The sequence below is a fragment of the Macaca mulatta genome, chromosome 14, assembly GCF_049350105.2.
Source record: "Macaca mulatta isolate MMU2019108-1 chromosome 14, T2T-MMU8v2.0, whole genome shotgun sequence".
In the NCBI taxonomy this organism is placed as follows: domain Eukaryota; kingdom Metazoa; phylum Chordata; class Mammalia; order Primates; family Cercopithecidae; genus Macaca; species Macaca mulatta.
The window spans coordinates 21,674,334-21,691,725 of NC_133419.1; the positions used below are offsets into that span (position 1 = coordinate 21,674,334).

The following is a 17,392-nucleotide window of genomic DNA, read 5'->3' on the forward strand; positions in this document are numbered from 1 at the left end:
TGAAACCCTCCAACTGGAGCATTCAGCCATTGCAGGGCCTACTTAACTCTTCCAGCGTTGCAATGACACAATTCAGGAGACGGCTCTGTAGTTACTGTGTCCAGACAGACCTGCCATGTACTACGGCTGGATCACATCAGTCACAGAGGCAGAGAGTGGGTGCCACAAGGAAAGGGCAGGTTTATTAGCTGTGACTCAAACTTACCAGGAATTGTCAATGCCACCCGAGCTAGTGGATAACAATGGATCAATGTGGATCCTGATTTCAACACTGGGGATGCAATCTGGTGCTAAGTGTGAGTGTTCCAACCCATGTTTGGAGGCAAGTTGCCTGTCACAAAGAAGACATTTTTAGTGTGGAGCCTGATGTTTCTTTGGGCTGCTGACTGGAGTAATGGTGTTGGTAAGTATTGTCAAAAAGCCTGATATGAGTTTGGTGTCATTCAGGGTCCCCAAGTATACTCACAGATAAGAATGAGGTGAGAAAGGATCACAAGGGAAAACTCATCTGTCTCTAAAAGTTTTGTATCTCTGAAGGTGGATATGGTCAGAAAACACTTGCCAGAAAGTCAAGGAAAGTTGGCTGAGAATTTGTCTAACACCAGAAGTTGGATTCTGCCCCCCAAAAGGAGCTTCCCCAATGAAATGGGCAACTGCTAGTCCAGTCACCGGCAGTTTCTGGCTAGAAGATGCTGATGCTGATTAAGGGAAGATGAGATGCAGATGCCTGCCCTGATGCACAGGAAAGCCAGGGAACACACAGGTGGCTTGTGGTCAGCTGTGACTAGCTCGGCAGGAGCCAGCCCTGATGCTCAGGCTCCCAGGAGTGCTCAGCAGACCATTCTGCCTACATTCAGCATGGCAAAGGAAAACCAAACAGGCCGAGAGACTAGCCTGCAGTCTGAAATCCGGTTCTGCCACTACAAGCCCTGTTAACTTACCTAACGTCTTGGAGACTCAGTTTCCTAGGCTCTACAATGGGAACAGAATCTCTCTCTTGCACCGCTGTGGGAAAGATTAGGGATTATGCATAAAAGCTCCTAGGACGGTGCCTGCTGAAGCTCAGAAAAAGGGCAGCAAAAAACAAAACAAAACCGAAACTTAATTCATGCCACTGCTGTTATATTTGCTTCCTCAGCTTTACATGTAATGTAAGCAAAAACAGCTTCACCTCTAATTCCTAGTTCAGATCTAGCACCAGCAAAACACAGCAACAGGCTGCTGTGGTCACTGAGCACACTGCACTTTGCCATGGTCTGGAATTCCTGTCTATGCCTACACCCTGTAGTTTTACTCTATGGCAAGTACCTGCTTGACATTTCAGAAGGGACATTATCTTAAGGGTAAAGAAAAGGGCACTTCTGGCATGTGGTATCTGGAGTGACAGCAAGAAAAACAAAACCGAAGGTTTCCTGCTCTCAGACCAAGAAACCCAGGTGGTGGCCAACCCCATCTGCTGTATAGTAGAAATGTTTCCCTGAAAGACATGGGTGTGACAAGTGAAGAGATCAAATGCACAGCTGCCGCAAGGGGAGATCATGACCCTCCATTAAGAAAGAGGGACGCTGGAAGACTTGGAACCATCTGCCAGTTCTTTCATTAGTAAGGAAGGGAAGATAAATGTCCTAGTGTCATGCATCAAACTTATCACCAAGCTGGCTGTATCACCTGGTCAGGTATTGTTTGCATTAATAGGAGAACAGCTAGGAATTAAAAAGAGGCTTTATTTTACTCTTAACGATGATTTGAACTTCCCTCACATGAAAGCTTGGTACGGCGCTCACATTTTATAAAGCATTCCATATTTCTTAGAGAAACAAGCTAGGCTCATTTTGTTGTTGTTTTTTTTGTTTGTTTGTTTGTTTGTTTTTTAAAAGGGCAGGGGGACTACAATGCCAGGAGCCAGAGAGCTTGTCAGAGAACAGCCTGGCCAGGTATGGTGCTCCATCTGAGTGCCGAGTCAGAGCGTGCCCAGCCTTTGGCATTTTCCTATGATCGTGGGGAGCATCAATCTTACAGCCTGGAATGGAAACAGGATAAAAAGCAAGAAGGCACTGTACCTTGCCCCCACTGGCAGACAGAGAAACTGTTAACTCTCCCGCCCTATTTTCGTCCATTTAAATTCATTTCCTTTCTCTCAGGTTTTCTGTATCTTGGTTTGGAATTAATCTGGTACACAGCTCCTGAGTCAAGAGGTCAAGATGACACGTGGTTTTATGATGCAATAATGGGCAGTCACTCTGTTTTGTTTTGGGAACCTCAGTGACATCACAGACTAACCTTTGTACCTTGGGACCTTGTATGTAAGAAAACATTGAGTCAGAAGACAGTGTTAGTCACAGGGCTACTGAAACACAAGGTGAAGAGAACTATCAGGCAATTGAGTGTATTCCCTGCAGGGCTGCTCCCACTTCTATCTGACTTGGGTCTAGATGACTCAAGTGATTCCCTAGGGGAAAATAATCTATGTGGAACAGCTGTCATGAGTAGGGCTTCTGCTGTTCTTCAGCCTCAATTTCAGCCTGCTATTTCCTGTGACATCATTCAGTGATTCCTCCCTTTAAGGGGATAGTTTTCTCTTGTATTACAGGTGACTGCTTGAAAGTGGCTAGACGAGAGCACACTGCCACCACTCTTTCTTTGGAGGCCTGTAACTGTCTGAGTGTGTCGCAGGAAGACTCGGTTACAGTGTTCCCTGGATATGTAGCTTTCCATTACAACAGTATGCAAGCCAAGATGAAACCACCTCTGTTTGGGTTTCAGCAGCTGTCTGCCTACGGAAGGCTCCAGAGTCCCTGATGCATATTTATATCTCCGCTTCACTGAAGTCACAAGGAACAAACACGCGGAAATTTTCCCCAGAAGCACAAGTCCATTCATATTTCTTCAAATGAAGGTGGGGTGCGGGGGGAGGGGAAGGGTAGGAGGAAAACTGCTTACGAACAAAATCATCCATGAGCACTGCCACATAGATTTTAATTTGCCTAAAGATGATAGCCATTTTGAGCTGTGATTCGGGATAACTGTTCCCACAGTAGACCTATTACCAACATGAGTTGCTGGCTCTCATTTAATAGGACTCCAAGCTGGGAAACAAACCCCACCATCTTCCCAACAGCCACATCACGAGATCTAGCAGCACCAGCCTCTTGAAGTTGCTTCTCAGTGGAAGGTTTGCTCCGTTTCAGTGAAGCTTCTCTCTCAAAGCTCTGATGTCACCAGGGCGCCCTTCGAGGGTCTGGATAGACTGTCCGAAAGGTCAGGTTCACTCTCGGTTCTCTAGAGTGGTATTCTTTGGGCACTCGATGCTAAATGGAAATACACATAACTCTGACATAAATACACACACACACACACACTTTTAGTTCAAAGGGACTTAAAACTTATTCATGAGAATACAGAAGTATTTCCATCTAACCCCCTTAAATGAGCAGTAAGCTCTTTGAAGTCTTGTGGAGAAAGCTTCCTTCTTTGAAACAAATTTCCATCTCCAGCCCCACTGTGCTATGCCAGCACCTCTGAAGTGAGATATTTTCATCTTTTCTAATTGTTGCTGTTCCTCTCAGACATCTGCCATTTCCCAAATCTCATAAACATATAAATGGATGAGACCAAAGAGAGGCATGAGATTCCATTCTCAAGGTAAGTGTTTTGACATTAACATGTGCACCTTAGAAATGATCTGGCCTAAAAATGGCATGGCCTAGCTGCGGAACTGTGTACTCCAATAAGATAGTCACTAGCTACCCTGAAGCTATTTAGATTTAAATTAATTAAAATTAAATTAAAAACTCAGTTCTTTATAGCATGCAAGCCACATTTTAAGAAGTCAGTCATATGTGGCTAGTGGCTACTACATTCGGCAGCACAGATACTGAACGCTTTCATCATCACAGAAAGTTCTACTGGACACACTAGTGTCCATCTGGATTGTCAGTAGTATCAAAACTCCTTGGAAAGAATGTCAGCTCATTCCCTCTGGCTCATTATAAAAGCAGATTGCTTTTCACCATGTCTACTTAGAAATAGTCCTCAGAGTCGGGAAACGGCCTCCACATGAGAGTAGATTCATATTACTTGCACATCCTCACCTGCCAGTCAGCTTGTGTCGCTCCTTCCATGATTAACAAGGTCCCGTGATCCAAGGGTATCTTCACTCTTTCCACATACGTGTAGTCTCCATTCTCTTCCTAGAAAACAGCATTTGTTGCGCTAAATTTTTTGCCTGTGTAATTAAGACGCAACAGAACCTGACAGAGGTCAAAAAAAATGGAAACCTCTGCTCAGCCAGACTGTGGGAATCCATATATAGCTCTGTCACTTGCAGCTGCTTGACTGTGGGCAAGTTACCTAACCTCTCTGTACCCTGACTTACTCATTTGTAAAATGGGGAGGATGACAGTAACTGCCACCTAGGGCTATGGTGAGCCTCCATTGATAGAATATGTGTAAATCACTGGAGACTGGCATGCAGTAAGTGCTAGCTATTAGTGTCATCATCATAACCCAAAATGCAGAAAAGCCCATTCTGGCCTATGAAGGAAATAAAAGTCACGTGTACAAGAATTCTTTACATCTGACTGATGCTGTGCTCTACATTTTGACATACTCAGTGTAGGGAAAATGTCCTTTTAACCAAGACTTGATGCAATGACTTCCTTCACCTTCTTACCATGGATGCTAATTTACTAATTGGCACCTACAGTCTCTATTCTTCTCATGGTTACTTTGGAGTTTTGGAGATATACTCCTGCCTCTTTTCAGAATAGCCAACAGTAGGATTTTCTCAAAGGGAGCTCTGGCTTGACCTAAATAGTGCTGTCAAACTGAGATTGGCTGTTTACATCTTTGGGGATGGATCACGACTCCTGCACATTTAGGATACAAATGCCTTGTATTTACAGAGAGAGCTCAAAAGCAATTTCTGTCCAATATTCTCAGGAGTCTTCACAGCATAGGCTGCAAAGTAATCAACTGGTAGTGTGACTCCTCCACAGCTGAAAAGCAGGCACATTAAACAACTTCTGTGCTCGCAGCAACAAAGAGCATGTCAAGTGCTGAGACTGGGACAGATCCGAGCTTCCAGATTTCTTCACCTCCATTCTGGGCAGAACTGATGGGTCTATTCATTCATCTGCTTCTCTTCCGATACAAGGGGTTACATTTGGGTTACTGCAGGGGTGATTTCAGTGCAAACTGTGTTTATGTTTATTATTGTATGGGTGCTTCTGAGAACTTAACTGTTTACAAAGATTTTCCCTAGGAAAATCAAAATCAAAACAATCATGAACTTGCATAAACAGTCTAAGTTCCAGGCCCCAACTTTTGGCAGTAACTTTGTCAAACATAGTCATAATTTTTATAGACAGAAGATAGAAGCAATGTTTAAAATAACTTTGGTTTCAGTGACTGATTTTAATTGCGTCTGCCACCTTTTCTCTTCCAGTAATAAGTGGGCACCGAGACATTTACCTTTGACCCCTCAGACAACCAGAGGGCAGTGGGAAGGTGACCCTGCCCTCACTGCAGCCCAGCTCCATCTCAGAAAAGCAAAAGGCTGCTCTCTGATTTAAAAAAAAAAAAAAAAAAAAAAAGCCAGACAGAGGAGACACATGTCCTACTGGAGAAAAGATATCTGGAGGGAGTGCACTGACCATGAGATTACAGAGTCCAAGGCTCCTTAATTTAGGCTGTACAGTCAGCTACCAGATCAAGGTTCAACACAGCTAGAAGCAGAAGAATTTCTGCTACCCTCTACATAATCAGGGAGTGCAACATGGGCTTAATTTACAAATCAAGTGCAGACACTAAGAGAGGAGAATACAATAAAGTAGAAAGGAAAGACACTTAACCACAACATGAAGGCAATTCTGAGATGAAGATCTCTTAGAACATGAAAAACACTGTTGTGGGGAAGGGAGTGCTGGATCAGTGGAAGAGAATAGGTAAACACTATAGTTCCACCTGGAAACATGAAGCAGGAATGCACCTCACAAGTGAAAGAGAATTCCGAAATGCAAGAGAGAAATATCACCACTGATGGAAAGTGATGTTCAACTATCACATTTCACATACTGTTCCTAAGATCTGAACTTTTCAAATGAGAGAGAGCCTCAGGTTGGTTTTGAACACATTACATTCAACAAAACCATTAGCCATACCAAAAAGCAGACAAGGGTGAGCCTTCATCTGGGAGGGAGCCACTTATCAGTCCACAAAGGAGACACCAATACACAGTGCACCCTCTGTGAGAAGTGATATCATTTTTTGCTGCTTGTTTTTATTCCTTCTAAGATCTTTGACTTAGAAGATGCATTCCTAATTTGCAGAAGGAGACAGACAGGAAACAGGGCAAGGGATCCTACTAATGCAACGCAGAGCTCACAAATGCATCCTTCTCTTGAGGCTAGAGTGGCAACAAACCATACAGCCACCCTTCGACTGAAGCAAGATGCATGGAGACTTTTTCCACTGAGGAGTCAGATTAAAGGCCAGAGGAGCCCACATGGCTGTGCATAAAGGCTCCAGTTGATAAATGGATAAGCAACAGTGGAAACACAGGTCAGACTGTTTAGAGGAGCGCCTTCCTAGTCATTAAGCGTGGTTAAGTTACCCAAACACATCTCTGTAGCCCTTTTGATTTACTCAGGGTTTTCTTCAAAACAAAACAAAACACACCCCCCAAAACCAGGGCTAAGGATAAAATTTTCCATCCCTCATCCTGGTTAAAAGAAGCTTTTAGGGTCACACTCAAGCTACAGGGTGGGTTTTGTTATTGATGTTCTTGGTTTTCCAAATATTTGAAACCCTACAAGTACAAGGAAAAAGCAAAAAACATATATTTTTATATTAATGCTGATCAACATTCTCATTCCTCCAACTGCAGCCAGTTCATCTGAAGGCTTAATTATGCTTTTCTAAGGCTTCCCACAACTCTTACCTCCACCTCACAAAGATACTATCCTATTCAATTTCCTTGAAGAAAATGCTATTTGGGGTGAAAAAATCAGGGTGTATTTACTGTTATGTCATTATTAACCATCCAACAGACAGGAAACCTAAACATTTTTCTTTTCATTGGAAAGGTAATTCATACTGTATGAGATTTGGATTTTTCTTATAATCATCCCTTTCTTGTCCTAAAAGAATGCCTTAGAAGTTACAATCATCAATGCTTTAAAATCATCATACAGGTTTTCTTTCTAGAATATAAAAAGTAACGTAAGTTTACTAAAGTAAATGATGCACTTGTAATTACTTATTCAACCTCTGCTCTTACAAACTCCATGAGGGAAAGTTTATGTGGTCTTCCTGTTAAACATTCTCAGTGCCTATCACACATATCAATAAATATGTACTGAATGACTGAGGAAGAGTACACAGAAAATGTAGAAAATCGCCTGCAATCCTATCATCCAGAGTTTATACAACATACGCACAGAGGATTCCAGATATACAATCGTGTACACTCCATTTTTAATATTTTATTGAGCATTTTTCTGTATCTTTAAATATACATTTCAAAAATATGGTTATAGAATATTCCTTTGTATGAACATATCCTTCCTTTAAACTCACAAATACCTTTCGACCACCTGTATACATCAGGCATTATGCTAGTGCTAATGATGGAGCAGTAAGGAGCACATGATTGGAGACTGATTTTCATACACTAGTTTTTTTTTTTTAAAAAAAGAGGGAAAATAAACAAAAAGTTGCTGCAAGTAGATTTTTGGACAAAACATTTCTGCATATATTTCTAGGACATATTCCTAAAAATGGAATTACTGGAGCCAAATGTATGAACTTTAAGGCACTTGATTTATACTACCAAACTGCTCTCTTGAGAAGGCTGCAGCAATCTGTAATCTCACCAGGGAAACATGACAGTATCTATCTTCTGGCTCAACATTATCAACTGACAATAATGAAAAACAATTAGGGGAGAAATGACAACTCATTCAAACTTAGAGATCTTGGATTACAAACCAAGTTTTTTTTGTTTTTTGGTTTTTTTTGAGACAGAGTCTTACTCTGTCGCCCAGGCTGGAGTGCGGTGGTGTTATCTCAGCTCACTGCAACCTCCACCTCCTGGGTTCAAGGGATTCCTGTGCCTCAGCCTCCCGAGTAGCTGGGATTACAGGTGCCTTTCACCATGCCTAGCTATTTTTTTTGTATTTTCAGTAGAGACAGAGTTTCACCATGTTGGCCAGGGTGGCCTTGAACTCCTGGGCTCAAGTGATCCACCCGCCTCAGCCTCCCAAAGTGCTGGGAATACAGGCATGAGCCACTGCGCCCAGCCCAAGTTCAACTTTTTTTTTTTTTTTTTACATTCTGCTTGCTGTTTCTGTTTCTTCTGCTGTGAACACTCTCTGTTCTTGTCCTTTGTCCATTGTTCTGTGGGGGTGTTAACATTGTTTTCTTATTGATCTATAACCACAGATAGTAAGACATTTGTTTGTCATACTTTTTGCAAATGCTTTTATCATTTGCTATTTGCCTGTTAACTGTACTTATGATATTTAACACAGAATAGCTCAAAATTTTACAGTCAACTCTACTGACCTTTCTTTGGCTCGTCTTCATGATTTTTATGCTTAGAAAGTCTTTTCCCATCCTGAGGAAAGTTAAATATACAACTGCACTTCCTTTCAGTTTTTTTTTTTGTTTTTTTTTTGAGAGTTTACATTTTTTAGATTTAACTCTTTAATCTACACGGAGTTTGTTTTTTGGTGGTGGTTGGGTTATTTTTTTTTTTTCATGCTTCTTTTTATAACAGTTTCCAGGTACTTAAACCAAAGCATCCTGCTAGACTTTTCCACAAGATCAACCATGGCATGTGCTCAGGTGCCAGGCACATCAGGCACTCTATTATCTGTTATTGCTAATGCTCACTACAACCTTGTAAGGGAGGCAAGGAAGGTGATGTTATCCACTTTATCATAAGCAAAGGGGGCTGGAGGGAAAATACTTCTCTAAGGCAAAAGGCTATCAGGAGGGCAGGCTAGCATTTGAATGTAGATCGGCCTGGCTCTAAAGCCCTATTCTTTCTACTATACCCTGCTCTCCAAAGTAAGCTCTATTCCTTCTGAGATCCTAATATTTCCTGTCTTAATTATATGGCACCCTGACTATACTGTAGGGGTCATAATCACAAACAGCAGCAAGTAGCATAAGTGAGAGGTGTGGGCTGGGTGCAGCACAGGGAGGAGAGGGAGCCATGCAGAACCAGGGGCCTGCAGACAGGCGGTGGCTGCTCTGCCAATGAGCCGTTTCAGATCACTGTGCCCCCCAGTGCTGCCCCCTCTTCTGGGTTTTCCAGGGAAGCTGACAAGCAGGATTTTTATGTGAAACTTTCTGAGTTATAAATTTTGGCAAATAATTCAGTGTCTTTAAAAACACTGGGCAATTTCAACAAGTCTGAGGGCCAGATTCGGCTCCAGGGCTGCCCAGCTATGCGGCTGATGGGTCCATGACATGACTGCCTTCTTTGATTCCTTTGTCAGTCACCTTAGCTGACTTGTAAGCGTCTAAGACCAGTTGTCATCTGATGTGCTTCTTGCATCCCCTTTGCCATTCCATGCAGTAGTGCCTGAGAGACACTTAGGACACAGGTACTACTTCATCTTCAGGTATCATCTTCCTTTACTGAATTAAATCTAGAGGTAGAAACTGTGGGGAAATATCAAATACACGTACAATTTGCTTTTAGTTAGCAACTGATTATAGCATAGGTTCCTCCAAGGTTTCAAGCAATGGGCAGAGTTTTAAATTATAGCGGATTTGTTTATTATTTTATAGTAATTTGAATAAATCTTAGGGGCCATTATCACTTAAATAATAGTATATCTAGGTCTTTCAAATTAAAATTATACCTGAGTAATTGAGGATGGAGGATGGGAGGGGGGTGAGGATGGAAAACCTACCTATCGGGTACTATGCTTATTATCTGGGTGATGAAATAATCTGTATACCAACCCCCAAGACAAACAAGTTACCTGTGTAACAAACTTGCACATATACCCTAACCTAAAATAAAAATTAAAAAAAAAAATTACACCTGAATGAAGCTGTCTGTACACATGAAGGATATCTGTGTACAATGACCAAGTTTGTCCCCTGTACTTTTTTTTTAAACAACTGGAGTTATTTACTGCATTTCATTTGTGTCTGTCTATCATAAAGAATTGACCAATATGTAAATATGTGATTTGAACCATGGTTGACCTATGAGTCTTGCTACAACATTTTAGAAAACATAGCCTGTTCCATGTGTTAACCAAGGCCCAGGAAAGCCGGTGGGCTTGTCCTTTGTGTAGAGCTGGGAGAGGCCATCCATCTTGTCTCTCAGTGGACAATATACTTTCCTGATAAGGAAGGGAAGCGCCATGGAAATACACCCCGGCTGTTTTATTGCAGTAATTTTTTTTGTGTCTGAAACTGTATTGTTTAATATATTGAGTAAGATTTAAAAAATAAATTTCATGATTTAAAAAAATCATCACATTCTTCATCTCACCCCCAACTCAATCAGAAAAAGTCATTTAAAGCAAAATATGCTTCCAAATTACTGATCTCAGATAACAGTGAGGCATTTGGTTTTCCACATGATTCCTTAGATGAGCGAAATAGAAAAACCTCCATCTTTGTACTAAGAAGATACTTATAAAAATAAAACACAAATGAGCAGAAAGGACAAGGTACAAGCCTGCTACCTGTTTCTCGTTTTCCAGGTTCACAGGAAGCACCTCACACAGTAACTATTATTAATTTCTGCACTGGAGGCATCAGGAAAGCCTTCACGCTACAGGGGGCCCTTTTAAGTCAAGAAGTTGGAGAACAAGCCTTGGGGAGAACAAAGAGATAACTCAGTAGAATACAGCAACCATACAGGAACAGTGAGAGTCCATGGATCTCTCTGGGCATAGATCATGTATGGATGTGACAATCTGGCTAAGGAGTTTCTCTTTTATCCTTTGTTCCAACAGAAGCAAATTAAGATTTTTCAGGTGGAAAACAAAGTGATGAAAGCAGTGAGCTCAACCTTTAAAGCTCTATGCTCCCTTCTTCTTCTTCTTTTTTTCTGAGACGGAGTCTTGCTCTGTCATCCAGGCTGGAGTGCAGTGGTGCGATCCTGGCTCACTGCAACCTCTGCCTCCAAGGTTCAAGCGATTCTCCTGCCTCAGCCTCCTGAGTAGCTGGGATTACAGGCATGCACCACCATGCCCAGCTAATTTTTTGTATTTTTAGTAGAGATGGGGTTTCACCATGTTGGTCAGGCTGGTCTTGAACTACTGACCTCGTGATCCGCCCACCTTGGCCTCCCAAAGTGCTGGGATTACAGGTGTGAGCCACGGCGCCTGGCTACTCCCTTCTTTATTCTCTTTCTCTGAATGATAACATACAATTCCACAGTTTTACACACGGTCTTATTATTAGTTTTAATTCGATTCAATATTCAACAAATAGTTGTCTAAGCCATCTTGGGCAAGTGATTTAACACTGAGTCTCAGCCACCTCATCTGTACAATGGAAATAATAATGGCATCAACTATATAAAACTATCGGAGAATTCAATGTAAAGAGGTAGAATAGAGCCAGGCACAGTCAGCACTATACACTTGTTATTTATTATTAGCATTTTACTATTGTGGTTATTCCAAAATTCCCAAATGACATCTCCAGCCAGGCCTGTTGTCTGAACTCCAGACTTACACAGTCGATTGCCTACTTTACATTTGGAGGCCTCAGGCATCTCAGATTTTGCATGTAGAAGGAGGAACTCCTCAAGCAAGGACAAAATCAATGCAGAAATCCTGGCTTCTCTTCCACCTGAGTAAACAGCAACTCCACTCACCACTGCTCAAGTCAGATACCTGGGAGTCTGGACCCTTACCCCCACATCTAACACATTATTGGCAAGTTCTGTTGATTCATCCTCAGAAATATACCTCAAACCCATTAACTTCTCTTCATCCCCAATGCCACCTTAGTCCAAGCTAGCAGTCTCCCACTGCGATGACTACAACCACCTACTCTTTTAGTCTCCTACTCTTGCCTCTTCCCAAATTATTCTTCACACAGCAGCCAGAGTGATCTTCTAAAATAAAAATTCAGAGCTCTAACCGTGAGTTGTAACTATTTATCTCTGTTCATTTGATTATAGTCTAGCTCCTGTAACCCCCATGAGGGCAGGGACTATGTTTGTCATGTTCACTGCTATATCCCCAGAGCTGGGCATAGTATAATACCTGACACATAGTAGGGGTTTAATTAATATTTGGAGAGGGGAGGAGAGAAGACAGTGAGAGAGAGGCAGGAAAGAACTGTTCCTGGAAATAATACCTGACATCTGGGTAATGGATAGAAGAGAGGGAGCAAAGATTGGAATTAAGGACATCAGGGTGAAAAAAAAAAGTCATTTTAGTACTGTAAATATGGCGTAAAAAGTGCCTGGGATAAAGATGGTTGCTATAAGAGAGATGAATTCTTTAGATAGTTCGAGAAAGAATTCAGATAACTTGGGACTTGATAATATATGAGAAACAAGGGAACAAGGAAGAGCTGAAAATAACTTACGGTGTTATCCTGACCAAGAGAATGGTTAGGTTAACACGAACATAAATGAACTTACCAGCAAATGTGCAGTTTTTCTGAGAGAACGACATGAATCTGATTTTATCATCACAGGGTGGAAGCCACATGTGCTGTTATTAAGTGGAAATGTCTCATGAACACGTGGAAAGTGATGACTGGAACTTCAGATGAAAGTCAAAGCTGGAGATCAGAGATTCAGAAATCACCCCACCAAAGAAAGAACCGTTAAAGCTATAAGAACTAAGGAAATCCTATTTACTTGCTTATTCAATCAGCAAATATAGTACTAAATGCTATGAATGTAATGATAAATAAGACAGAAAGGGACCTTGACCACATGGTATTTACAATCTACTGCCAGTTCATAATCTCCTAAAATATAATGTAGAGAACAATAACAGAATCAAAGATAATTTTGAACCTCTATATTTAAGGGGTTGAATGTAAAAGAAACAGCCTTAACGGAGGCAGAAAAATAGCATTGAGAAAAGTTTGGGAATTCTAAAACAAGACGGTATTTCAGAGGAAGAAAACGCAAGTAATATATGGGCAAGTTTCACACACGGTGATGATGCATCCTGGTGACCAATATTACAAGGAAGAGACATGGTGACTGAGGACAGGCCGGTGGACTTGATTTGAGGTCAATGGTTTGAGGATAACTTCAGCAGAGTGGTGGGATGGAGCCAAAGAGCAGGTGTGTCAAGAATGAGTTAAGCTTTGAGAAAGGGGAGACTCCACATGCAGACAACTCATTCCTGAATCTGTGCTTCGAAAACAAGAAAAAGCCCAAGATGTCAGGATATCTGCAGGGTCAAGCAAAGTGTGTTTTCACGATGGTAAGAGACAAAAGAGATTTCTCTAGCCCGCTGGTCTAAGGATCAGAGGGTGGAGGTGCTTGATAAGGACAGTCATGGCATGTTTTGTAGACCGAAATGATATTTGAAAATGAAATGCTAGCCTCTGTTACAGCTACTTACCTGCTGAGGACCAAATGTACATTTATTTGCCCTACTGTCCAACTTATAGCTATGCCAGTTATGTCCTCTTTTTTTCCTTATCATTTATTTTCAGCTTGTTTTCCCAAATTGTGGTGTTGCCTTGCCCTTGAGAATCCAGCTGAGGTCTAGACTGTTTCGTGGCTCATCTAAGCTTGCAGCTATAGTTGGGCTGCAAAGTTGTTCCTCTAGTGCTGATACAAGAACATAGCTGGACCTTTTGTTCATAGTGGTAAAATATTTTTAAAATCTGACATAAACACAACATATTAATTACAGAAATGATGGAGACAGAATAAAGCTGGGACCCCACAAAGTCATCTTTGCAGTTATTCTGCTGACTCAAACCACACTTTAACTGATGACATCCTAGCATCGATCAGAAATACATTACTTTAAAAACAAGCTGTTTCTGAAATAAGATCTGCTAAAGTAAGAAGCCAGCTAGAAAAACACAGATTTTAAGTCACTGAGGTTATTGGTTCAAAACAGTTTTAAACTCACTCGCCACATACAAATCTTTGAGCTTTTCTAAAACTCTTTCCTGATTTTTGGCATTTATTTGGCTTGGAAAGTTCTGGCGAGGCAAATGAGAAAGGTAAGCAGAAAGGACTGGTGCAATGAATCATCCTATACCAGGCACACCCAGTGATATTAAAAGCTCAATGACATGGGACCTCACCAATGTCTCACTAACTTAAGAGCATTTGGGAGGCCTGGGAAATTGTTGGCTGCGGCAGAGGCTCTCTCAGCAGGCATCGAAAGCACAGCACTGTAGCCCAAACTACCAGGCAGACTACTGCCTTTCCTTCCGGACTGCACACATTGAAATGTCAATGAAATTGAATTAAATATCTGCTGACAGGGTTTACTGTTCAGACTTATTGTCGCAATAGTACTAGGGATAGGGTGGGGGTGAGAAGTTACTGAATTTGGGCAAAAACAAACCTGGTTTTACACTCACAGTTGTAGCTGTTCCAGCTACACTGAATGTGCATGTGAAATCAGAAGAGATCATGTGATGAAGATTCCATTCTTGGCAATATAATATTTCCAAAAAAATGTAACTTAAAAGAACTGCTATCTTGAAAGAGCTTCTATCTCAGGCCCTAGCACCAGAAACAAACGCCCTTCATCCTCTGAAAGCATATGAGAACACATTCCGCCATACCTCACCTCCAGCTGAGCCCAGTCACTAGCAGAAGTGCAAGCCTCTCCAGCCATCTGTTAATACCAGAACACTCATTCCCAAACTATTCCTGGACATAATCTGATCAGACACAATCCCCCGGAACTCCTTCCCTCCTGCACCCTTCCACTGTGTCCTCTGGAATTCCCATTCAAAGATGAGCAAACTCACCTATATCTTCAATCTCAATGAGCTCTGAAGGTTCTCTCTGCTTCCTCATCCTAATTGAAACCTGGCTATCTCTGGAAGACTGCAAATTCCCTGAAACCCTCTCACGTGGAAGGTGATCATGCCTCTCAACCCAGTGGCTCACAGAGCCAGGTGACAGAGTATTCTCCTTACTCCTCAATAACACTTTCAGATCATGATTCTGCAGCAGAGAATAAAAATCCCTGTTCTTCTGAGTTCATGCCATTGAATCGTCCCTTTTTCTCCTTCTCTACCTTGGTCCCAAGGTATATACAAAATCTAACAATGTCCTAATTGGCCTCCTTGTTTCTTTCTAGTCCAGGCTCCATGCAGTAGCAATAGTGACCTTTTAAAATTGCCAATCAGACCGTGTCACTCTTCTGCTTAATACACCTCACTGGCTCCCTGATGGACATAAAACAAAATCTGCTCCTTCCTGAGGCTCATGAGTCTCTGCATGCCCTGGTGCCTGCCCACTCTCCCAGTCTTACCACCTATGACACGCCTCAAGCTGGCTCGCTCTGCTCAGGGCAGGGCCTCCTTTTTCTTCCTTCAACACACTTTGCTCTTCTCTGCCTCATTGAGGCAGCCATCCTCCATGAAAATGTGACTTGTGAAGGATGAAAAAAATCACCAGATGGCTTAGGAATAGTCCTTAAGAGTATGGCAAGGGGAGAAAAACCTCTACCACTGGGGCAAAGTTTAAAATAGTCAGATTTGTAATGAATCACTTAGTTTTACAAGGAAACACAAGTTTGTCCTACTAAAACTAAAAGTGCTGTCACTAGTTATACAAAACTGGGAGGCTTGTTGCAAAAATCAATTATTCTTAGTGGGAGTCAGGGCATGGATTCTAGCTTAAGACAAGGCTCCAAGGAAGCAAATGAGGACTCCAACTCCTAAAGGATCTCAAGTCTGAAGATAATTCAAGTCTTACCAGGACTACCGATCTTTATCTGCCTACACACACACACACACACACATACACACACTCTCTCTCTCTCTCTCTCTCTCTTTTTCTACTCACCCTCACTCTCTCCAAACCATTACATGGTCCTAGAGATGGGAGCTCAAAAACTCAACCACCATTTATGATCCACAGGCCACCTTACCCTCCCCTGAGGCTTCCCTATACTCTTTCAATGAATGCCATTTCACAAGGTACCTTTGAGCTTAGTTTCACTGCTATTTCCTTTTTCAGTTTCCGTATCTGAAAAGTCACCATAGCATCTACCATTTACAAAGGCTTAAAAATTCACTGATTACTACAGTAACTTTTGTAGGAAAACTTGTTATCTCCATGAAGTAGCTACCAATTATTATTCCCATTTTTTAAAAAAGGAGTAAGTATAAATGAGACAGTTGAGTGCTTTTTGCCAACATCAGGGATAGAAACAGGAAATACAACCCAATTTATTATTATTATTATTATTATACTTTATGTTCTAGGGTACATGTGCATAACGTGCAGGTTTGTTATATATGTATACTTGTGCCATGTTGGTGTGCTGCACCCATCAACTCGTCAGCACCCATCAACTCGTCATTTACATCAGGTATAACTCCCAATGCAATCCCTCCACCGTCCCCCCTCCCCATGATAGGCCCCAGTGTGTGATGTTCCCCTTCCCGAGTCCAAGTGATCTCATTGTTCAGTTCCCACCTATGAGTGAGAACATGTGGTGTTTGGTTTTCTGTTCTTGCAATAGTTTGCTGAGAATGATGGTTTCCAGCTGCATCCATGTCCCTACAAAGGACACAAACTCATCCTTTTTTATGGCTGTATAGTATTCCATGGTGTATATGTGCCACATTTTCTTAATCCACTCTGTCACTGATGGACATTTGGGTTGATTCCAAGTCTTTGCTATTGTGAATAGTGCCGCAATAAACATACGTGTGCATGTGTCTTTATAGCAGCATGATTTATAATCCTTTGGGTATATACCCAGTAATGGGATGGCTGGGTCATATGGTACATCTAGTTCAAGATCCTTGAGGAATCGCCATACTGTTTTCCATAATGACAACCCAATTTTTAAAATTTCATTAGTATGTGTTTTTAAATGATCATGGCTATCAACAATTTATTTCAAGTATTTCTTTTTATGACTTATTTACTTGTATTTATTTTATTTACTATAAAAAAAATAAGAGATGAGGTCTCACTATGTTACCCAGGCTAGTCTCAAACTCCTGAGCTCAAGTGATCCTCCCATCTCGGCCTTCCAAAGTGCTGGGATTGCAGGTGAGAGCCACCATGCCCAGCCTCAAGTATTTCTGATAATCTCTTAGAGTAGGTGCTACAATCAGCAGATGGATTAACAGGAAGGATAGATGACTGGAATAGCAGCAACGAGGCTGCTGGCTAAGCTGTGGGTTGTTTCCACTCTATGAAATCCTGCATAGTACTAGCTTA

General features: G+C 41.7%; 1 protein-coding gene across 8 annotated transcripts in view; it reads right to left on the reverse strand.

Moving 5' to 3' along the window:
- Positions 1 to 2,951: 2,951 nt before the first annotated feature.
- The window catches only part of ALKBH3 (alkB homolog 3, alpha-ketoglutarate dependent dioxygenase), a 40,560-nt gene continuing 26,119 nt past the window's right edge, over positions 2,952 to 17,392 (reverse strand). For 4 of the 8 annotated variants that reach the window (XM_015114253.3, XM_015114250.3, XM_077961029.1 and 1 more), the window contains exons 9-10: positions 4,092 to 4,190; positions 2,959 to 3,308 (exon numbers count right to left, since the gene is read on the reverse strand). In XM_015114253.3, coding sequence (XP_014969739.2) covers positions 3,216 to 3,308; positions 4,092 to 4,190 — 192 coding nt within the window. In that variant the 3' untranslated portion in view covers positions 2,959 to 3,215. 8 annotated transcript variants of the gene reach the window in all.